The sequence below is a fragment of the Corvus moneduloides genome, chromosome 11 (genome assembly GCF_009650955.1).
Source record: "Corvus moneduloides isolate bCorMon1 chromosome 11, bCorMon1.pri, whole genome shotgun sequence".
Classification (NCBI taxonomy): Eukaryota; Metazoa; Chordata; class Aves; order Passeriformes; family Corvidae; genus Corvus; species Corvus moneduloides.
In genome coordinates this window covers 8,688,937-8,709,772 of record NC_045486.1, presented here as the reverse complement: position 1 = coordinate 8,709,772, position 20,836 = coordinate 8,688,937, and the positions used below count along the sequence as shown (strand labels likewise).

The following is a 20,836-nucleotide window of genomic DNA, read 5'->3' as shown; positions in this document are numbered from 1 at the left end:
ACAGGGATGTCTCCGACAGCAAGACAGGCAAAAATGGCAGACGTGATCTAAATGCATCCAAGGGCTTGTATTGCTGCTTACAATGTCCATCACCTGGCACAAGTCATGAAATGGCATGGCTGTGATTAGACCACAAATGAAGTGGGGATGCTGATGCCAAAGGAAGAATCTGAATGGCAGATAGAGTTTCAAAATCAAATATCTCTATCAGGAAGGTAGTGATTTAATAGCACCTAAGGCTGCACTTTTTCATTAGAAGGTTTTCTTTCTTCGGATTTTTCTCAAAGTGCAACTCTTTATTTGGTTCCAAATGCCTAAATGTAGAAATTTTTTTCAGTCCTTCATCTTAAACACTTAAATGCACAGCATGCAGACTTTGGTATGAGAAAAGACTGACAGCATAATGACTTTACAAGTATGTGAGGCTTAAAATCACAACCAGTATAGTCTTATTCACTGGATGTTGCTCTTGAGAATAAACTTGGGTACTGGTAAACATACTCCTGAATACAGTCTCAGCTGACAAATACCTTGTCATCTTTCCATGCAGATTTAAAAAGCCTTTTATTATATAAAGTCCCCATTTTTTTTCCAGTTGGGAACTTACAGCATATATATATACGTAATTATTAGTGTTGCTTGAGGAATGAGTCAGCCTTATTTCCACTGAGAATTTCCCCAGCTACTTTAGTTGCATGTAGGGAGCTGTATTATTTTGCTTAATTACATAAAGGTTTCAGATCACTAAGATTTTATGTTATTAACACAAACATCAAATGATTTAAGCGAGTTCCTAGAATACCTAAGTGAAAAAATCAAAACAAGTGCCTTAGAGGAACTGCTTCTCAAGTCTTGAAAGAGTGGGCAAATGAAAAAAAAAAAAGTTAGCCAAGTATTTTCCCCACAGGAAAACTAATAAAGAGAAAGGCATGGATATCTTCCTTTCAAGGTGAAGCCTCCTGTGGCTAATCTTTCACATTTTTTTATTTAGCCTAAGACCCCACCCTGCAAAAACATAAACAGATCTTTAAATTTATGATCTTGAGAAGTCTACCCACATGAGCTTTTGCAGGATCAAGACCTGAGAGAATGATTTCTGTTCATAAAGCACTTCTAAAGTTTTATGTGCCAAATTTTGAGAACAATCTATTTTCACCCACCCACTCTGACCTTATTTGCTCAGCAGGCACTATTTCTGGAACTGCCAGAAACCTCAACGTGGCCGTACATTTTGCTGTCGACTCTTGAGGAGATAAGGCCAGTGTTTTCAAATGCTTTATGCACTTAGGCAGCTGCTTGAATGGTTCCTCATAGATATGCTGGGTACAGGGTTTTTCAGTGAATGCAGATTCAGGGAAACCCTGCATAGGTCTATTAATTCCATTATTACAGTCCTGGGACAGATTTCCTTTAAATGCAAAGTTCGGCTTGCCAAGAGTCAAAGTGGGAAAAATGGCCTTAGATAAACTTTAGTAGAGCAGAAACATATGTAGAGCTCATCAGAGGGTGTCTGGTTCCCCTTCCCTGTCCTCTCTCCAGGAGAACCAGGTGGCTTTTGTCACAGCAAAAATCAATCACACTGTTCTCTGCTCCCACCTAGTCACTGTGTGTGAAATAAACCCTATTTCTAGGGTTTAAGTAGGATAATAAGGGGAAATGTAGTTTGCTTCAGCCTATGGATAACATACAAGGTAATAATCTAGAGCAAGATCTAGATTTAAGGAAAGGATCCTAAATATGTGTTTGTCCAAAACTCCCCTATTTTTTTAAGAGTTCCAAGTGTGTGAGGCAAGACACTGGCCTCACACCTCCTTAAACTCTACTATAAGATTTGCAAGGTATCAGTTAATCACAGACTCATAGAATATCCTGGTTTGGAAGGGACCCACAAGGATCATCAAAGTACAACTCCTGTCCCTGCACAGGACACTCCAACAATCCCACCATGGGCCTGAGAGCGTTGTCCAAGTGTTCCATGAGCTCTGGCAGGATTTGTGCTGTGATCACTGCCTTGGGGAGCCTGTTCCAGTGCCTGACAACTCCCTGGGTGCAAAACCTTTTCCTAGTATCTAGCCTAAACCTTCCTTGACACAGCTTCATACACACACCTTTGTCTTCAATACTTTGTGCTTTACTATTCAGTATCTTGCGTTTCACACCACAAAGGTTTCTTAAATATAATTTTTCACTTTGTGGTCAAAAAGAGTAAGAAGTGAGTAACTCCATAACTGGTAAAGGAGTTTACAGAAATGTTTCTTCATCCATGATTGCTTTCTTCTTCTCCTGAAAGGTGCATTCACTGCACAAGCTGGTAGATTAATAAGACTGACAGTATTTGATTCGAAATTCAGACTAGTAGCTAGTTATTAAAGATAATAGCTTGTCTGAGCTTCTTAATATAAGAAAACTTTCCTAAAAACCAACTCTGATAAGCATAATAGTTTACCTTGCCTTTTAAATTCAGGGGCTCTACCTTATCTTCAATGGTAATTCACTTCGAACAAGACACTACCCATGCCTCTGGTAAAATGAACCATCACATTAATAACATTCAGCTCTTGAAGTTTCCTTTATATGTATCACAAATGCCAAATTAAAAACTAAATTTTGAGCCTACAGTCTGTGGGATTATTCCTATAAGTAGTCACTATAGGACTTAGCACTTTTCTGGGACATACTGGCAATTACCATGACATATCTGTGACACATAATATTTTGGAAACATCCTTTGTAGACCCTGATGGGGTCACTGGATGCAGTATGCAAAGGGATGTCTTGTGAGAATTCACTGAGTCTTTTTGTTGCTGAAGCAGGTTAGGAAATCCAGGGAGTACTGCATGGGGCACAGCACACAGCATGACTACAGGATACATCACAACAGGCTCCTGTTTTACAGATCAATCCTGTTTTACAGATCACAGTTGTACTGTGAAATTTTACAAGGCTCAGGCAGATCCTCTGCAGTGCCCATTGTTGGGGTTTTAGTTATCCTCCTGCTTTCTTTTTCTCTTAAAGGAATTTTCCCCATACATGTTGCCAAGGGGACAAATTACTGGGTGCTTAAGAAAAACAAAAGACCTGGTCACAGGAGTGGGGTGCATCTGACTACTCTTTTTCACTTGGGTTTGTGGGCAGTCAGTTCCTGGCATTTGGATGGAGAGAGAGGCTCCTTTTTCGGCTGCCTTCCTCCTACCAGAGAAACCCTGGGATTCCCAAGCCCGCCTTTCCCTGCCCCGCTGGGAGCCGGGCTGTGGCCACCCTGTCCCCGCTGTTGCTTCGAGCCTTCGCTGCTCTGTAGCCCCGCACGTCCTGCCTGCCCAGACCTCCGGGGGTTCCACTGCAGCTCCGGAGTTTGATACATCTCATCTGCCACCCGGGATTTGTGCTGGTCCCTGCCGTTCCAGCCTGCTGTTCCCGAGGGTCCGGCCGGACACCGGGATCGGCTGCCCAGGGGTTTGTGAGGCCTTTGTCCCATCCCTCCCTGGGATCCCAGGCCGCCAGTGCCGCGTGCTCCCCGAGCTCGCTCCGGAGCGCCCCCTGCAGCCGCGGGGGAACCATCGCACCTGCCCTGCTCACCGGGAGCCGCCAGCGCCCCTGCCGGCTGCGAGCGGAACTGCACCCGAGGGGAAAGGGCCCGACAGCCGAGAAGGCTGGCACTGGGTTTGTGATTGTTCGCTGTTACTGCCAGAGTTACTGCTGTTTGTTTGCCTTGTTATACACATAGAGATATATATAAAATAGTAAAGAGCTGTTATTCCTATTCCTCATATCTTTTCCTCATTTCCCTTATATGCCCCTTAATTTCAAAATTATAATACTTTGGAGGGAAGGGGGTTGTAATTTTTTTTTCTTCCATTCCAAGGGAGACTCCTGCCTTCCTTGGCAGACACCTGTCTTTCAAACCAAGACACTCATCCATCCAAATTCATACTTTGGCAGTGTGGATACTCAGTCTGGTTTCAGTGAGCTGAAATAGCTGCAAGAAAACACAGAACGTGGATAACTGGGTCAAACCATTCATACGTTGCAAGTAGAATTTTTTCCCATTGGTTTATCCCACAGAAAGTGGGAGTGTTTGGGCTACAGCTAAAAACTGAAAAGAGAAGCACAGAGGATTAGACAAGCTCAGTTTCAAATTCCTGGCTATCTAACTCACAAGCTCCAATTAATTTAAATACTTTAAAATCTGATTTTAAAGTAATATAAAATATTTATAGATTGTAATTACGTACTACAGAGTTGGTTAGTTCAGACAAAAGTATCAACAGACTGAATTGGGGCGCAAACACCTCTTCTGGGGGTGTATAGCTTGATAAAATATTGATATTGAAAACCCAGAAGCCTTTCCTTTGCAACTCCTGGGAACAGATTATTTCCCAGGTGTATCCCACTATAGGGATTGGGCATTCCTTTAATGTGTAAGTAGCTCAATGGAAGGTGCTGTGCTAGAAATCTCAATGCAGTTACAACCCCTCTGCAGGGCACGACAAAATGAGCTGTTCTGGGAGAACTTGCAGCTGTCATATCCTGCCAGCTGGTTCCCTGAGACAGCATGTGGTTCCCATGTGGAGCCATCAGCACAGAGCTGCTGAGGGGCTGGGAGTGGAGATGAAAGGGGTGGTGAATGTTGGCCTGATGTCATAGTGCACTTCTCTGAGCCTCAGCATGGGTAGGATTGGGAAGGTTCTTTCCTAGGTAAGGCATTTACATCAGGAAGAAAAGGAGGACAGTATTGGTCTCTTCATCCCTCAGCTGTGAAATACGGATGTTTTCAAACACGGAGTTAATCTGTAGGAACCACTGCTTGCAACTTGTCCAAAGAAAATCTACACCTCTCTTGGTGTAATTGAGCAAGAAATACACAGTGTGAGCTCTGACTTTGATGTCTTGATGGATGAAACTTAAAAACTATGATGGCTTAGAAGCAAACATCAACACCATGAGTGCTCAAAATGAAAAAGCATCATTCGGAAAAGCAGAGATCAAACTCCAAACATGACCAGATACCTCTGATAATTCACTTGTGAAATGGACATCTGCTGCTACTGAGACTCTGTTGGACACCCAACAATTCAAAACTCTGCTGAAGGCTTGTACCATAAAGGTGGGAGCAGTGGACAAAGTCTCATCAGCAACAACATGTAGCTGTCCAAATATTACATGATAGGCACCATTACAAGAACATGGAAAAGAGGAATAGCTTTAGTGGGGATATAAATAATGCAGAGTGACACGAACACATAAGCTGTGTGAACTGAGAGAGGCTGCCTTTCGGGGCGAAACAGAAATTATTTGCAAAAGGACAGAGGACTATGGATTATAAAATAAGTGTTGAAAAGCTGGTACTCCATAAATATGGTAAGAGTAGTTTATCTGCAACAGGATTCAAAGACCAAAGAGAATTTCACATGCTTAGATAAATGTATTCCTGAAATTCTGCTACTCAGCTATGGCTTCCCTCAGTGCAAAAATTGAATGCAGAGACTTGATTTATTTATCAATAAATCCACAGTCTAATTGAACATGCAGGGGAAAAAAATAGTGCCTGAGGATAGTTATAGAAATATTAAACTACCCCCCACTGTTTGCTGAATCTGCCACTTTTGTTCCAGCAAATTTCACCGTGTTGGGACACCAATGTGTGGGGAATGATCTTTCTCAGTGCAGGGGAGGAATCTGCAGGAACCACTCTTTTGCTTTCCTCTGTTGCTGCCTTTACACACCCCCTGGGCTCCATTCTGGAGATCTTCTGTCTCAATCCACAGGCTGTGTGGTGCTAGAGAAGAACATGGAAATGCTGGCCACGATGTTCAGAGAGATCCCTTGGTGCGCTCCTTTGAGCTCCAAATGAGTTCTTGCTCATGCATCTCTCCCTAGACTCTGCAAAAGCAGAGAGAAGGAAAAAAAGAGAACCACAGCTTCCCCTCTCTTTCAGGAGATACAATACAGGCTCTTAAAGGATGAGTAGCAGAATAGTTATTGCTATTTCCCAGTTCTGCCTTTCCCACCTTCAGCATCTTCCTTCTTTAAGTCCTGTAATTCTGTTAAAACACAGCTGGATCTGGAATAATCAGAATCAGCAAAAAGATACTGACTTGTTTTACTCACCTCTAATCTTTGCAATGCCAAGATCCACCTTCTCAAGCTTCTTTTTGTTTTTTTGGTTTTTTTTTTTAATTGATTGTATGTTTGTTTGTTATTAAAATTTGTGGGTTAGGGTTAGGGTTAGGATTAGGGTTAGTTGGCCTTTAGGGTTAGGGTTTGGGTTAGGGTTAGCTTAGAGGCTGTTTCATGTAGTCTACCTCTGCTGAGGAATGTGGATCAAATACACCCAAAAAGTTTACAGCTCTTTTATCTAATTTAGTTTTTATGACCCCAAGTAACAGAGATTCTACAGACACTCTAGCAGCCAGTTCAAGTGTTTACCTAGGTTTATAGTTAGAAAGACAACCAAAATCTCCTTTCTTGGAAATTAAAGCAATATTTCCTGCCCTGACCTCAGAGGATAATGGATTACTGACTCCTTTTAGGAGCTTCTTATACACTGGAAGTCTGTTATCATACCCTACTCAATTGTGTACAGGAAACAAACTCACTTTCTCCAAACTTTTGTCATAGTTTATAGGTTTCTATTTATTCCTGTTCCTGTCCAGTGGGACTGAACTTTTTATTTTAAAATATGGTACTTAAACCAAATTCTGGGTAAACTGGTAAACTTCCAGTAATTCTGAGCACAGCAGAGTAATGACATTTGACATGTTACAAGCAGTGTTACTGTTAGTACATTTTACAAGATTTGCTTTTGTACGAATACATCTCACTTCTCATTTACTGTGGATGCTATCACCTTCAGATCTTCCAGGCTTCTGCCTTTTTGGTGTGTGGAGATTTGGCTTCTCCTGCCTATATATAGCTTTTTTTATTTCACTTGAGTGAATGTGACCTTGTTAAATTGGAATAATCTCCCTGGTTTACCAAGAGCACTAGTTCTAATTGTGGTGCTCTAGTATTTCCAGTTACTTCCAAAATGCTGTCATTTAAAAATGTTACAATATCTAATTTATTCTTTCCAGTTATAACCTGCTTAAAGTTAGGCTGAGAAATACATGGTTTCTTGAGAGTTCATTTTTCCATTTTCTTGAAAGCAGGTACTATATTTGCCCTCCCCTGGTTTTCTGGGACTTGACCTATCCTCCACAGGTTCTGAGAGATGATAACTAATAATTATGAAATTGCACTGGTTAATTCCTTAACTGCTTTAGGGGAACAGGTCTTGCTGTCTACAGTACATGCAACTTAACTAAATCTTCTCTAATTCTTTCTCTATTCTAGTTCACACTCCATTGCCCTGTTAAAACAAAATGATCAGGTTACAATTAACCTTTTTTGAGGAAAGACGCAAAGATAGCATTTCATGAGTGAGAAAAATTTCCACTACACCCTCTTGGCTCCCTTCTCCCTTCAAAGAAAATCCCACAAAGATTTTGAGAGGGAAAATTAGCAAAAAGTAAAGTAAGAAAATAGCAAAAGCTGTTACAGCAACTTGAATTCTTCCCTGTTTATCTCTTTGTATTGTCTGCTAGACTTCCCTATTTGTTCTAATTAATTGGCAAACTACTGCTAAAGTCATTCATTTCTCAAAACTTATTTATTTTGCCTCACAACATTTATTTGCACAGCACTACTGTTGTGTACAAAGATTACTCTTTAATGGAGTTCACAATACCCTTGCACAGCATGCAATTCTGTTCAGTCCAAAGAATACAATACACCATATACTGAGTCTGTAACTTAAATTAATCTTATTTGGTTTTACTCTGCTTGATTACCCTTTATGTGCTTTCTTAAAGTCATGTGATTTTTATTTTTTGACTATTTTAATTACTTGCTTCCACAATATATTTACAAGGATATTCCACAGCTCTTTTCAAAGCAGTTTGCATTAACTAACTGGAATAGATTTGCTTTTGCAATAACAAAATTAGAAGAATACAGTCTTTTTAGATCTCAAGGATGTATTTAAACAAAAATGAGTCAAAACCTGTAACTCCATACTTTAGGACATCAAATAAAATCTTGGCATTGTTTCAGCATGTTTGGATGTGAACATACCCCATGTGAAGGTCTTTTTTAGAGGCTGTCTGGGCTGCAGCCAGCCAGAGCACAGCAGGAAGATACATCTGTATATTCCTGGAGAACAAATACAGATGACTATCAGCAGTGCTGATCTGAACCTCCACTCAGGTTTGATCTTCAGAGCTGGCTTACAGACATAACAGGAAAGAAACCTACAGGACTTTAAAGGGAGTAAGCATCACCTGCAGTAAGACTGAAATCTGTAACCTTGGCAGAGGCAAAGGACATCAGTACTGAGCCATTCAGACCTGCTGCAGCCAGTTTTGGGCACTGTTGGAGCAGCACCTAGCCCAATCTGTCTGGGGCAGGGGGAAATAACAATGAAGTTGGCCCCTGGCTGACTTAAGCAGTTTGCAGAGCCTCCAGCAGATTCTGGCATTCAGTCAAGCGCTCAAGTCAGCTGCTGTCAATCCCCAAAGCAGCCAGGATAGGCTGTGGTCATGTGTGTGCTCCCAGGGCAAGCCCAGTACAACGCAGGAGACTCAGGCAAAACTCCAGAGCACAGCACGGCACAGGCTGAGGATCCATGCCAGGTGCTGCCCTGGGAGCTGCCCCACCCCTTCAGCAGGGCTTTCGACCTCCAGCTGACACAGAGCCAACACCAAGGAGTCTGGAGGGAGTGCGGCTGCTGGGAAGGCCATACAGACTCTTGCTGGCCAAAGGAATGCATCTCTATACTCTGACTGTGCTGGTTGTTTCCCTGAGGACAGCGAGTGTCTGCAAAGTCACAAGGGGGAAGGAGATGAAGCTGTGTTTTGGATTTTATCACTGTTATTTAAGTGACTGGTTAAGCCAGAGTCTGTCAGTGATAGATAGAAATAACACCTGCCTGATCTGAAAACAGGAGCCTCAGTGACTTTACCATACACTGCAGATAAGCAATTATCTTGCTTGGTCATAGATGCCCATGTTAACACTGCTATTGCTGCCAGTGTCTAAGAGGGCACATCCAACCGATGCACAGACGCCACTGGTACCTCTGCTTGCTAGATAAAGCCAGCCAGTAATATCAACAGACCCCAAGCTAGCTTTATTTAACCAGCATTGGTCCTGGTGACATGTGAGGGCATGCAGAACTGCTTTCACACACACTGACAGTGACACTGTCAAATGCTCAGTTAAGGATGAGGATGGCTGCTGCCAAATATTTCACATGCAGAAAGAAAGCCAAGTTATTTATCTCATTTTATTTGCAGTAATAGTGGACTGTTGAACAGCATGTAAGTGCACTACAATAAAATCAATAGAGAATATTAAAAGCAGAAAAAAGATCAGCCAATATAAGGAAACTACTAACTTGAATGAAAGGATCTAAGAGGAGGGCACACTGAACAGCTCAGGAAAACCAACCCATCCAAACAAAAGAGAATGATTTCCAGGTTTGATTAGACAAATCTTCAACCCTTCACTGAAACAAACTGCCCTTGATGGTTCCTCTGAAGCCTCTGAAGAGAATTTTTCTCAGCATACTTGAAAAATTTTCATAAACAAGGACCTGAAAATACATAATCTCTACTTGGTGTGATCTCAGATGACTAATTCCAGAAACTAATTCACCTGCACTAACACTTCAGGAGTGGAAGCAAAAGAGAGCATCTAACAATTCAGAAGTCACTCTGTCCAATCTGAGGTCAACATGAGTTTTGCCATTGGTCTTAAAATAGTGGCAGAAATTCTTATCCCATGTAGAGGGATGCTGGATTGCTGAGTGTAGAATAATGCTTTCCTTTCAGATACAAGCAATAGATGGCTGGTACTCTAAGCATGACTAAAAGGTTTCTCTTTGGTAAAGATACTCAGATTTTGAGACAAAGTTTAATGGGTAAAGCTCAAGCCTGACTGGAAAAGCTGTTTTCTGGATCGCTGACCCAAGTTAATCCAGTTTGTGAATGATCTATGTGATAATGTACCAAAAAAATGTTTAAAAAAAACCAAAGTTGTGTTTGCTGTCAAGCTGATTTCTGCTGCTTTAACTGGACTTTGAATGAGCTATCAAAGACAGCCACCCATTAGTGGAGGTTACACCAAAAGCCACCACTGTCCTTTGCTGAAAGCCCCAGCAGCAATTGCCTGATCCCCTCAAGTTGTTTGTAAAGGCTGCATTAAAGCAGCTGCCTCAGCTCTTCCTGCTGTCATTGCAGCACTGGATTAGAGATAGCACCTGGCTTCTTTCTAACCAAAGACTACGTAAAATGGGGAGAACAATATAAAGAAGAAAATTTGTAAGCAAGTTTAAATCTTTTACCTGAAAGTGTATTTGATCCAAAGCAATCCTTTGTTTGAAGATATAACCCCTTGAAAGTTTCTGAGCTTTTCTCAAAGGTAGAAATTTTGAACTATCATTGTTCAATAGCGGCTGGTTTTTAACTGTTCTTTCCTTCATTCTTTTCTGCCACTGAATGTCTTAAAATGAATGATTTCATGGTTCCATTCTTTAATTTTCAATTTTTCTGTTTCACTATTATTAATTTGTCTTGTTCTGCTGCTTTTCAAAATTTTTTTCCCCCTCTGGTAAATTTAAAGGACAGAATGAAATGTGAAAAAGAACTATGTCAATCTCTTGGCTGGTAACCAAAGGGTTACAAATATTTTCAGTTGCACAGTCCAGCTCCACAGATCCCAAATTATTGTCCAGGTAATTGTATTGAAAGTAGTTCACATTCCTATTCATAACTGCTAGGCCCCAAAAAACCTCGAGAGTAATGAAAAATACTGTGGTCATTTCTCAGTGAGAGTGGCCTCTGCAGTAGAGAATGAGAGGTAGGAGGGGGGAAGGTCCAATGAGGAAATAATAAAAATCAACTTCAGAAAGTTTTTATTAAGGCTGTAAATTAATATTTGCATAGAAGAAAGTTTTAAAATATGAACACACAAACCCACTTGTGCATTTAAAGGAATGCTTCGATTCCCTATTGTAGTTCATCTAAAAATTCTACGCCGCAGAAAGCAGTAATTATTTCAGCTTTGCATATTGTAAACCCGGTCACTGTCATTCTTTCTTTGCCTCCACATGCCTCAATGCCACATTTTCTACAATCGTGGGGAGATTGCCTTGGCTCTCACTCAGCTGGCTCAGCTAATGCAATTCACAGGCCTTCAAATGTAAGCTTGTAAACTATTTAGTTCTTTTTCTCTCTAACAGCTTGTCTATTAACAGCTCATTGAATGGAGGAGGGAGAAGAAGCTAGTGAGACCTCTCTTGGTATTGTTCAGCAGTGACCCTGGCTCTCTCGGATTGGTGGCCAGTGCTCACTAAACAGCGTTTGTCAGCACATGTTGTTTTGCTGGATAATGGTGTATTGTGCGAGCAGCCGTCTGGATCACTAGCAGGTAACAATAAGATGGGAAATAAGTCTCCTGTGTGAGATGGTAAGGTCATAAGAATGATGTATAAAAATCCAAGGCAATGCTCGATAGGATGGCCTGAGTACTGCAAGAAAACCTGTGCCAAGATCTCCTGGGAGATCTTTGTCTGCACTTCCCTCTGTGCATTGTTCAGGACCCTCATCACTGCTGTGTCCTCCGGCTTGGGATGGACTTGGGGAATGAGGATGTTTCACTGCTGCAGGATTTTCAGGATGTATGTCCACTGCTCATGGCCTGTACTTACTGAAAGGTGGGTTTTGTCAGGATACCAGGATCATTAAATCCTGGGATAGGAGCACCAGAGCCACCCCACACCGTGGTCCACGCCCATTATTCCTGCAGCTATATGATAGAAGGCTGTGCTATGCATTGCAATGAGAAATGCGATGCCTGCAGGCCCGGCTCCTGCTCCAGCACTGTTGTTCCATGGTTGCTGGGCCGAGATTCCATGTCGCCGTGTCACGCAATGAGCCTGCCACACCCTCTGCTTTGCTAATGGATTACACAAAATATCTAGTAATTTATTACTGATGGCTGGATTTCTTTAACTTTTCTTAGTGTTCTATATGGTATTACCAGGCAAGTTGGTGGCTCAATGTTCAACAACGAGAATCCTGCTTGGCACAGATTTCTCCCCCCCCCCCCCCCAAAACCCGCCGTACTTACAGGCCGTTCTGTTACAGAAACACCGTGTTTCCAGCTTTGTTTTTTGCTGTGCTAAGTATTGCAGATCTTGTGTTATCTCCCAGACAGACGGACAAGGCGGCAGCACGGAGAAATCAGGTTTCCAAGGAGTGATTTATGAGACGCGAGCTCGGCCGTGCGCGCATTGCAACTCCCCCGTGTGGCTCGAAGCCGCCGGCGGCTCAGCCCCGTCAGGCTGGGGCTGCCCGGGCTCACACCCGGCAGCTCCCAGGAACAAACACGGCCTGGGGAACATTCCCGTGCTCAGAAGGGGCCATCGGTTTGCAATTAATATTGACGCCAAGAGAATAATATTATTCTGTTGCGTTTCTGCTACAGGGAAGGGGGGAAAAAATTGTGATATTTTACTAACTGTGATGCTTTGAGAGGAATTATGAGGTATCATATTCCTTGGCTATGAATTAAGTCTTAATGACTTAATTCTCAGTTTCCTTTACCCCCATCAAAGTGCCTTACGATGATACCTTTAATAGATGCTAAAATCTATTTGGACATCATTAGTCATTTTAAAACTGGGATTATAAATTTTTGTGGACTAACACAACAGTTCAAGGTTCTAAACACATGTTAGTTGTACTCTTCAGGTCACTTATGATAAACATTCCCCCTTTTTGGCTTAGCTATGAAAGCTGAGTTTGCAGTCCAGAATTGAATATTTTTACCCAAAACCACACACACACAAAAAAAATTACAGTTTACTACTATCTTTTATATGTCTTATGTATATTTTCTTGGGCATAGGCCAAAGGAAGCAATTGTGTTCTTCCAAATTAAAGAGTTTGACTCTGCCCCATGATACACTGTCGCAAATTACCTGTCAGCTGCATAAAGAGAGGTTAGACATACACCAGCATAGACAAAGGTAGAATTGGGCCCAAAGTATTTATTCTTTTCAGGAACTTGGCACCCTCTTCTCCCATTCTGCTGAAATGAACATAAAGAGATGCTGAAATTCTAAAATGTTTTAAACCCTCCAACACTGTAGCTGTGAGCAGGGTGCATTGTAACTACCAGACCTTGATGGCATGAAGATATGCATCATGAATATGAGATCTGGGGACAAAAGATAAGGGCACAGCCTTGCCACACTCCCAAAGTAGCAAAACACTGTACAAAGTACCAACTGCATTTTTGTGGTATTTGGTCACCTCCCTCCTTGAGCTGGCAAAACTTTGACTTGGACCCAAGTAGGTGCAGTTCCAGGAAAGTGACTGCCCAGTGGAGTTGTACCCAGCTGCAGTGGATCTGTATTTGATGACACTTAAAAAGATGAATGAAAATCATTTCGGTTGCATTAGAGATGTAAACTGTCAGGGATTTGGATTACTGTTTATTCAACTTTTTGGACAGCATCTTTATGCTTCCAAGAAATCCTTTTTAGTCCAGGCATCAAGAGGAGACAGGATGAACTCGAAGCAAGAAACTGGAGTTTGCAGACAAGTAGCTCATGCTCCTGACACTGGAGAATAAGGGAATGGAAAGCAAAAGTAGAGAAAACAAAGGATACTTTGTGGGTGGGCTGTACTGCCAAACCTCAGTGGCCTGGATACATTGTTGTTGTTTATCTGTCTCCATCGGTGCTTATGGGTATGTATTGATCTGAATAACTCATGTCTGAGGGGTCACTGGGGCATCTGATTTTATCCCTTTCTTTGCAAGGTTTATTAATATTGACGCTTCTTTTAAATGAAGTGGTGGGGCACCAACCATGGAATCCCTTTTTAATGGAATCATATTAGCTAATGTACTGCCTGTCCACACTCAAATCCAGAGTGGTTTACACAAGCCTATATTTGAGTAACTGCTAATGTTTTAAGACAAAAGAAACCCAAACACCAAACCCACAGATCTCTGAAACCAGAGAGGAATAGCAAAGACAGAACTATGCTGCAATCTGCAATCTGCATTTCTCTGTTGCAACACAGGGACCCAAAATAAAGTAAGAGTTACTTTTCCTGTAACTTACAAGTGTTACTTCTTTCCTTGTTCTGTCAAGGCCATTCCTCCCCTCCCCTGCCCACCAGGGGCTGCTTTTCTGGAATGTAATTATTCTCATATGTACAAGCTCCTGTAAGACAAAAAAGATCGCCAGAACATACAAGTTTGCACATCCTCTTATTCCTGCACTCAGAGAGGGTGTATCTCTGAGTGAACATGGGTATGGCAAATGTTCCTCTTTAACTTTCTCTTCTTTCCTTAAACAGATTGGAAGTCTGCTTCTACCATTTATAGAACAGGTTTTCTTTTTCTTGAAAGTGCTCTCCTGGGACTGACTAGGAAAGTGTTTTTTGCAGTCTGCTTGATTGGTCTTCATTGTGGAGCAATTTCAGGGGCCTGGCTTTGGACACCATTTGCAATGGGTTTACAACAGAAGGTCATGTCTTGTTACAGAGCCCTTATTGCCTCTCCCCTTGGGACCACAGCACACCTGTGTCTTTACCCTTCACCAGTAGCTTCTGACACATCTTTTTGACATCCATGCGGGGGGGCAGGAGCATATCACACTAACTTCTTTGGCAGAAATCAGCAGTGAACTGAAAGAGGGGAAAGGAGGAGCAGAAATTCCATCTTCAATGAATTTATTCTCACCAATTTTGTGAATGTTTTCAATGATGTTTTGGTTGTAATGCACGAGGCCTTTAAAAGAGTAGGTATGTCATTATGATACTGGCTTTGTGGAGTCCAGGAAGACAAGGGGGCTGGAAGGTGCATTTACTAAAGACAAGAAGATTGCTCATGGTAACTGTCTGTAACCAGATTAGATCCAGCACACCACACCCCTGCTGCTGCTCCTTACAGCAACTTATATTCAGCCTGAGTTCACACTGCCTGCAAACCCTGCCTGTCCTTGAGTCAGCTTCACTGTATAGAAAAACCTGACAGTTGCAGTTATCTCCCTGGCAAGCTGCACAATAGTGGAAAAACATTGAGCATGGACAGAGTCTTCCCATTCAAAGCATTTCTGCTTTACTGCAACTGAGGATCTCAAGACTTTCATTGAACCCAAATATTATTCAAACCTATAAACAATATTTGCACCAATAATGGAAGATCCTGTCTGTTGTCTCATTAGTTTCCACCTTAAATTCTGCCAAGACAGTAATTTCCAGTGAGTCATGGATGTGGTCACAGATAAGCAGGACAGAAAACTGGGTGTTTCATCTCATCCCTCAGCTCTAGTTATGAACATGCTTGCTCTGCTCACTGCCACACTGATAGATTTTTTTATTATTCTTTTAACAGGAGAGGATTTGTGAATTAAACACACAACCCTAGCAAGGTTGTACCACAGGACTCTGAACTACGGCTGCGTTTGAAAGAGAAACTCACTGCTGATCAGTCCAACCCTCCACGCACACTTTTACAAACACAGCCATTTTAAGGCCATTTCGGGAGACTAAAGAACTGTTTGACTTCAAGGTTAATTTGAAGTTTTCAAGTAGGCATCTGAGCATGTGACTGTCTGTTCTGAATGATTTAGCCTAAGGCTACCCTAAGGTGGTGGTTCTTTTTTTAGAACACAAGAAAATAAATGTATTGGTCTTCCAAAAAAAAACCTGTCACAGTGCAAACCCTGTGAGATACTGCCCAGCCAGGACATCTTGGAGTATCTCTCAAGTCAGTGCTCATTCCTGTCATGCTGGTTGAGCTGTGGATGTGCAGCCTGTAATACTTGCAGCAATCTCTGACCCACAGCCTATGTCTTCACCCAGAGTTTGCATCACCCATCAACATTTTTCATACCTTTCACTTTACCTGCATCTCTGAGTTCATCTATTTTTTTGTCTTCATAAATCAAACAACACCGCTCTTTGCTATGATTATATTGAAATAAAGCCCTCTCTTTTATCACAGCACTTTGCTTGCCCTCCACCTCTGTTCTCAGCAGGTTCTCAGATGCCTTGTTAAGACCTTCAAAGCCTCACAGCATACTCTGAGAAGAATGCATCTGTCCTGAGGCTACGAGAAACTAACTCTGCAATAGTATAATTTATGAAACTACAAGTTCAGCATCCTTTTTTTCTTTTCCATGCAAAGCTGAACAGGAACAAGGACTGCTGAATTAACCAGGAAGTTTATACGTCACATTAGTTATAATTTGAACTGTAGCTGCTTCTTCGTACTTCATGTTGAATTATCCTTTCAGGGCTAGATCCTCACCTGGTCTTTTCCCCACAGGTTAACCATTCCAGTGAGGCTGGCTGTAAATCAAGGAAAATGTATCCCTTTCTTTCTAAACACAAAAAGAAGTGTAACTTTGTGTATCTGACTTTTTTCTTTGATTTTTATTTCTCCAATCCTTTACATAGTCATTATAGATGTTAAGAAGCCTGTTTTGGAAATGATTAATGCTATTAATAATTTTCTAATTCAATAAAACCTCTCATCTTTGAACTCCTTGCAATATTTTTTTGCTTTCTTCAGCTTTTCACTAATTCAAACATATGACAAATACGAGTATTCGTTTCAGTTTTCTATTATTTCTCATGTCCGATCAAATAAATTAACAGACTTCCATTTCTTTCCCAGGAGTCATGCCCATATGTTGATGAAGACAGCACAAAAATATTACCTGTTCAAACAAGAGGGGGATAAAAAAAGGATAGAAGTTATCTTTTATTCACTGTTCCAAGCAAACCAGGGCTGCTGGTCCCCTTCTCACATTGACAGTGCCTGCTCTGCTAACCGTAAATATTGCAAGATTTGCAGAGCACCCATTGGTCTGGTTTAGCTGCACTAAATGTCGCTTATTTGGGTTATAATGTCGCCTTTCAATCTCTTCATACAGTAGCAGTTATTTTAATCATGCCACAGTACTTCAATCATTGGGAAGATTCAGCTGTCCTATCTAATGTGGCCGCTCCACAGTCACGAGGCCCCAGTCCAGGAGAGCAGCATTCTGCTAATGCAGTTTGCTGTGTTTGGGTAGTTAAAGATCTGTCTGCAGGCCAATTTGTACCTGTGTATTGTTGATAGACAGCCTGCCTCGGGCACGGACACACTGCATGCAGGAAATGGATTCTCATTTAACCGTGTTTAATTTTGTTCTCTGTATCTCCATCATCCATCTTTCCATTTCTTTGCCCACCCAAATTGCTAATGCGAAACAAAGCTACTTCCACCACCACAGCTCCTAAACTGATGTGTGACGATGCAATGATTGATTTCCCACTCCAGGAAAAGTGGGTCATTGTACATGATGTAGCACAGCAGGCTGAACCAAGCTGGTCGTGCTGACATTGGGCTTTTACAGATTTGTTTTAAGAAGTTCAGACCTGAGGCGACTACTGTGAATATCCAGCTCGAACATCTCTGGTTTTTCATGGGAGCACTGCCATTCTAAAATCTTCCTTAGTAGCTTAGAGAGATCTGAAGTCATCTCTGCTCCTCAGGAGACAGTATTCTGATTACGCATTTTATATCTTACTTTCATGTTTGCGCCAAGAATGGAAAATGCAAAATTCCTCCAATTCCAAGATATGGGTCCAGTTTCAGGTTTGCCAATTTCCAGGATAGAAAACCAGAAACTAATTTAAAAATATGTTTTAAATATAAAATGGTGCAATTAACAGCTTTTGCAAAGGATTTTGAATTAGTGAGAAAAATACTCGTTGAAAAAAATGCACTGCTTTTACTCTTCTTTTGTGAGATTGCAATAGTGTGTAATGAGACCTGTTGAAACTCACTTTTAGATTGAAACACTTTAAGATTGCCTCTTGTGATACCTGGGAGACATCACTTTCAGAGGCAAGTCTCAGTGCTGGTGTAGAACCTGCCTTCCTATCTGTTGGAATAGAACAGCGAAGTTGGAATCAATTGCTGAAAGGGAAATATTTTGCAGGTTTTTCTGAACAGCCCAATAAGTAACTGAGCCCAGATGTCATGGCAGAATCCAAAAGGTCAAGGCACGTGGGGATTTGGTTTTGATTTTCACGGGAACAAAAAAAATCACGAAAATATAGCTCTTAAAATTGTATCCTTGTTTTTATGAGAGTTGAAACCAATCTTCAAACCCCACCTGGTCTGGGAAATTATTTAATGAACAGGTTGGATAAGACCTTTCTCTGGGGCCTATAAATTTTTGCTTTGCTTTAGACAAATCCTTACACAAGTACTTTCTCTAATTTTTGCACACCCCAATGGGTGGTGTCCTCAAGGGCAGAGAATATCTAATCAGGTCCTTAAATCCTTACACTTGAAAAATCCGTACTGGGAGAAACAGTTTTGGCCAATAAGGAGTGCACTTTTAACTTCCAACTGTGATTTTTGGCAGTCATGACCTGATATGTGGAGAGAAAGTCAAAGGAAAACCTACAAATGCCTCCTGATGAGGGGCCCTTTGGATGCAGCATAATCCACTGCCTTGGCAACTTGTGCTGAGTGGGGTAAACCTGGATGGACACTAAGCCACTTGCAGACAGTGCTAAGTACCTGAGGGCTCTACTCTAGTGACCCCTAAGCTGAGGAAGAGGGAGAGAAAATCACTGCCATTCTGCAAATGACCTCTGAATTTTCCTACTCTGTTCCTCCTCCTACCAACCATCTCTTCTCCTCTGGAAACACCAAAAATGTGGAAGGTTTTCAGGTAAGCAAAGGGAGCGTAGCAAATGACAGAGCCAGAGCTGAGCACACTACTCACTGATAAACCTGGCCAAACCCTTTCCTTTCTGAAACAGAATCCTCGGAATGGATGTAATGAACAAAGAAACAGACAAAACCTACCTCTGAATGAAATTTAAGCATCAGCAGACCACAGAACAGCCAGGAAATACCAAGTACAAACAACCATCCTTTCATCCTGAATTCACACCATTTTCTGCTTCTATTTCCTGTGCAAAATTATCACTCACTCAGAAACTCCTGCCTGGGGGGTTGTGGATGCAGAGTGGCTTGGGACAGCCTTCATCTGACTTTGCAGAAACACCAAACGATTATCTCATTTTGAGGTGGTTCTCTGGAAATACGTAGTATAATGCACAATATTGGGGGAAAACCAGCAATTTTGTGGGTATGATGTGTATTACTGGGAGAGGAAAATCAATGTGATTCTAGGGCTAGTGGGGGTGGAGGTGTCTCTTGCAGTACTCAAAAAGACATATACCACTGGAGGAGAAAAAAATCTGTATGATTTCGATGAGGATTTCTGGAAATACCCAGCACAGCACTGAGCTGTGTGATTCTATGGGGGATCACAGAGTCATACAGGGTATCGAAGAGGATGGAAAACTGCGATTTTGGGGAAGGAAGCGGAGTCGGACCCCTCCGACGGTACTCCGAGTGATGCACACAAGTGCGGGTGGGGAGGAACCACGGGGGACACGGCCACCTATCACCAATCTGTGCCCCCTGCCCGCAGCACGCACCGGGGGGTGGCATAATGAGACAAGTAACTTCACAGAGACACCGCCGGGGTGAGAGCGCGGAACCCGAAATTGCAAACGGCGGATTTCCGCGGCTCGGTCCCATACCGTCCCCCAACCGCACCGCTGCCGGCGGCATCCCCCACAAATACACGCACACGAGCGACTGGGCGGGAGCGTGCGCACGAGCACGAGCGCGCCCCCGCCCCGCCGCCGCTGCCGCTTTAAGGGCGGCGGGGGCGCGCCGCCGGGGCGCCCGGCGCGCCGCCGCCTCTCCTCGCCTCGCCTCGCCTCGCGTCGCCTCGCCGCCGCGCCGCGCTCCCTCTCCCTCTCTCTCCCTCGCCCCGCTTTAAAGTCTCCGCCAGGATCCGGGCTCGCCCGCCACTTCCTGTACAGCAGGATGGAGCGCGCCGGGGCCCCGGCTGACCGCCGCCCGCCCGCCCGTGCGCGGAGGCGGCTGTGAGCGCCCCGTTCGCGGCATGCGCGCCCCGCCGCCGCTGCCCGCCTGAGCCGCGCCGCCCCGCGCCCGCCGAGCCGCGCGGGGGGGGTTCCCCGCGCCCCGCCGGCGCTCCTGTCTGTCCTCCCCCTGCCCCGCGCTTGGAGGGGTTTTTCTTCCCCGTAGAGGAGGCGAGCAGGAGCCCCCCGCTTTCTCCCGCAGGAACAGGGGTGCGGGGAGAAACTTATTTTCAACAAGTTTGGTTTTTTTTTTTTTTTTTTGTCCACCCCCCTTTTTTTTTCCCTCCCCCTGTGTTTTAATTATTTTAGCCCCCTTCCCCTTTCGATGTGCGGCTTTGGACATGCGGAGGCTACTGCAACCGTGTTGGTGGATCTTTTTCTTGAAAATCACTAGCTCCGTGCTCCATGATGTGGTGTGCTTCCCCGGTGAGTGAGCGCGGCGGATGGGGGGGCTCCCGGTGCCTCCTCCACACGTATCCGCGACCCCCGTGGGGAGCCGGCGGGGCACCCCGCGAGCGCGGAGGATGCGCCTGGGATCGGGGCGGCCCCGGCGTTGGGTCTCCTCCCGGTCCGCAGCACCCTCCCGGCTGCGGGTAGCGCTGCCCGCGAGTGGGGCCGTGAGCGGAGCAAGGGCTCAGCTCCGCTCTCCTGGCGCGGTGTCCCCTGTCTCCGGTGCATTGCAGCGCCCGGCGGCGTGGGGCGGGCGGAGGGGGATCCTTGTGCGCTGCTCTTGTTTCGTGGGGCTGCCTGGAGCTCCCTTTGTGCTGCGGGACCGCCGCTCGCCGCCCCGAAGGGCAGCGTGACTCCGCGCT

General features: G+C 43.6%; 2 protein-coding genes across 6 annotated transcripts in view; one reads left to right on the top strand and one right to left on the bottom strand.

The window, feature by feature from the left end:
* FHIT (fragile histidine triad diadenosine triphosphatase) overlaps positions 1-12,336 on the bottom strand; it is a 622,475-nt gene extending 610,139 nt beyond the window's left edge. For all 5 annotated transcript variants that reach the window (XM_032120697.1, XM_032120698.1, XM_032120699.1 and 2 more), the window contains exon 1: positions 12,169-12,336. The gene's annotated coding sequence lies outside the window, so the exon portion shown is untranslated. The remainder of the gene's footprint in view (positions 1-12,168) is intronic.
* Positions 12,337-20,075: 7,739 nt separating this feature from the next.
* Positions 20,076-20,836, top strand: part of PTPRG (protein tyrosine phosphatase receptor type G) — a 402,551-nt gene continuing 401,790 nt past the window's right edge. Inside the window, exon 1 of the mRNA XM_032121374.1 lies at positions 20,076-20,450. Coding sequence (XP_031977265.1) covers positions 20,366-20,450 — 85 coding nt within the window. The 5' untranslated portion in view covers positions 20,076-20,365. The remainder of the gene's footprint in view (positions 20,451-20,836) is intronic.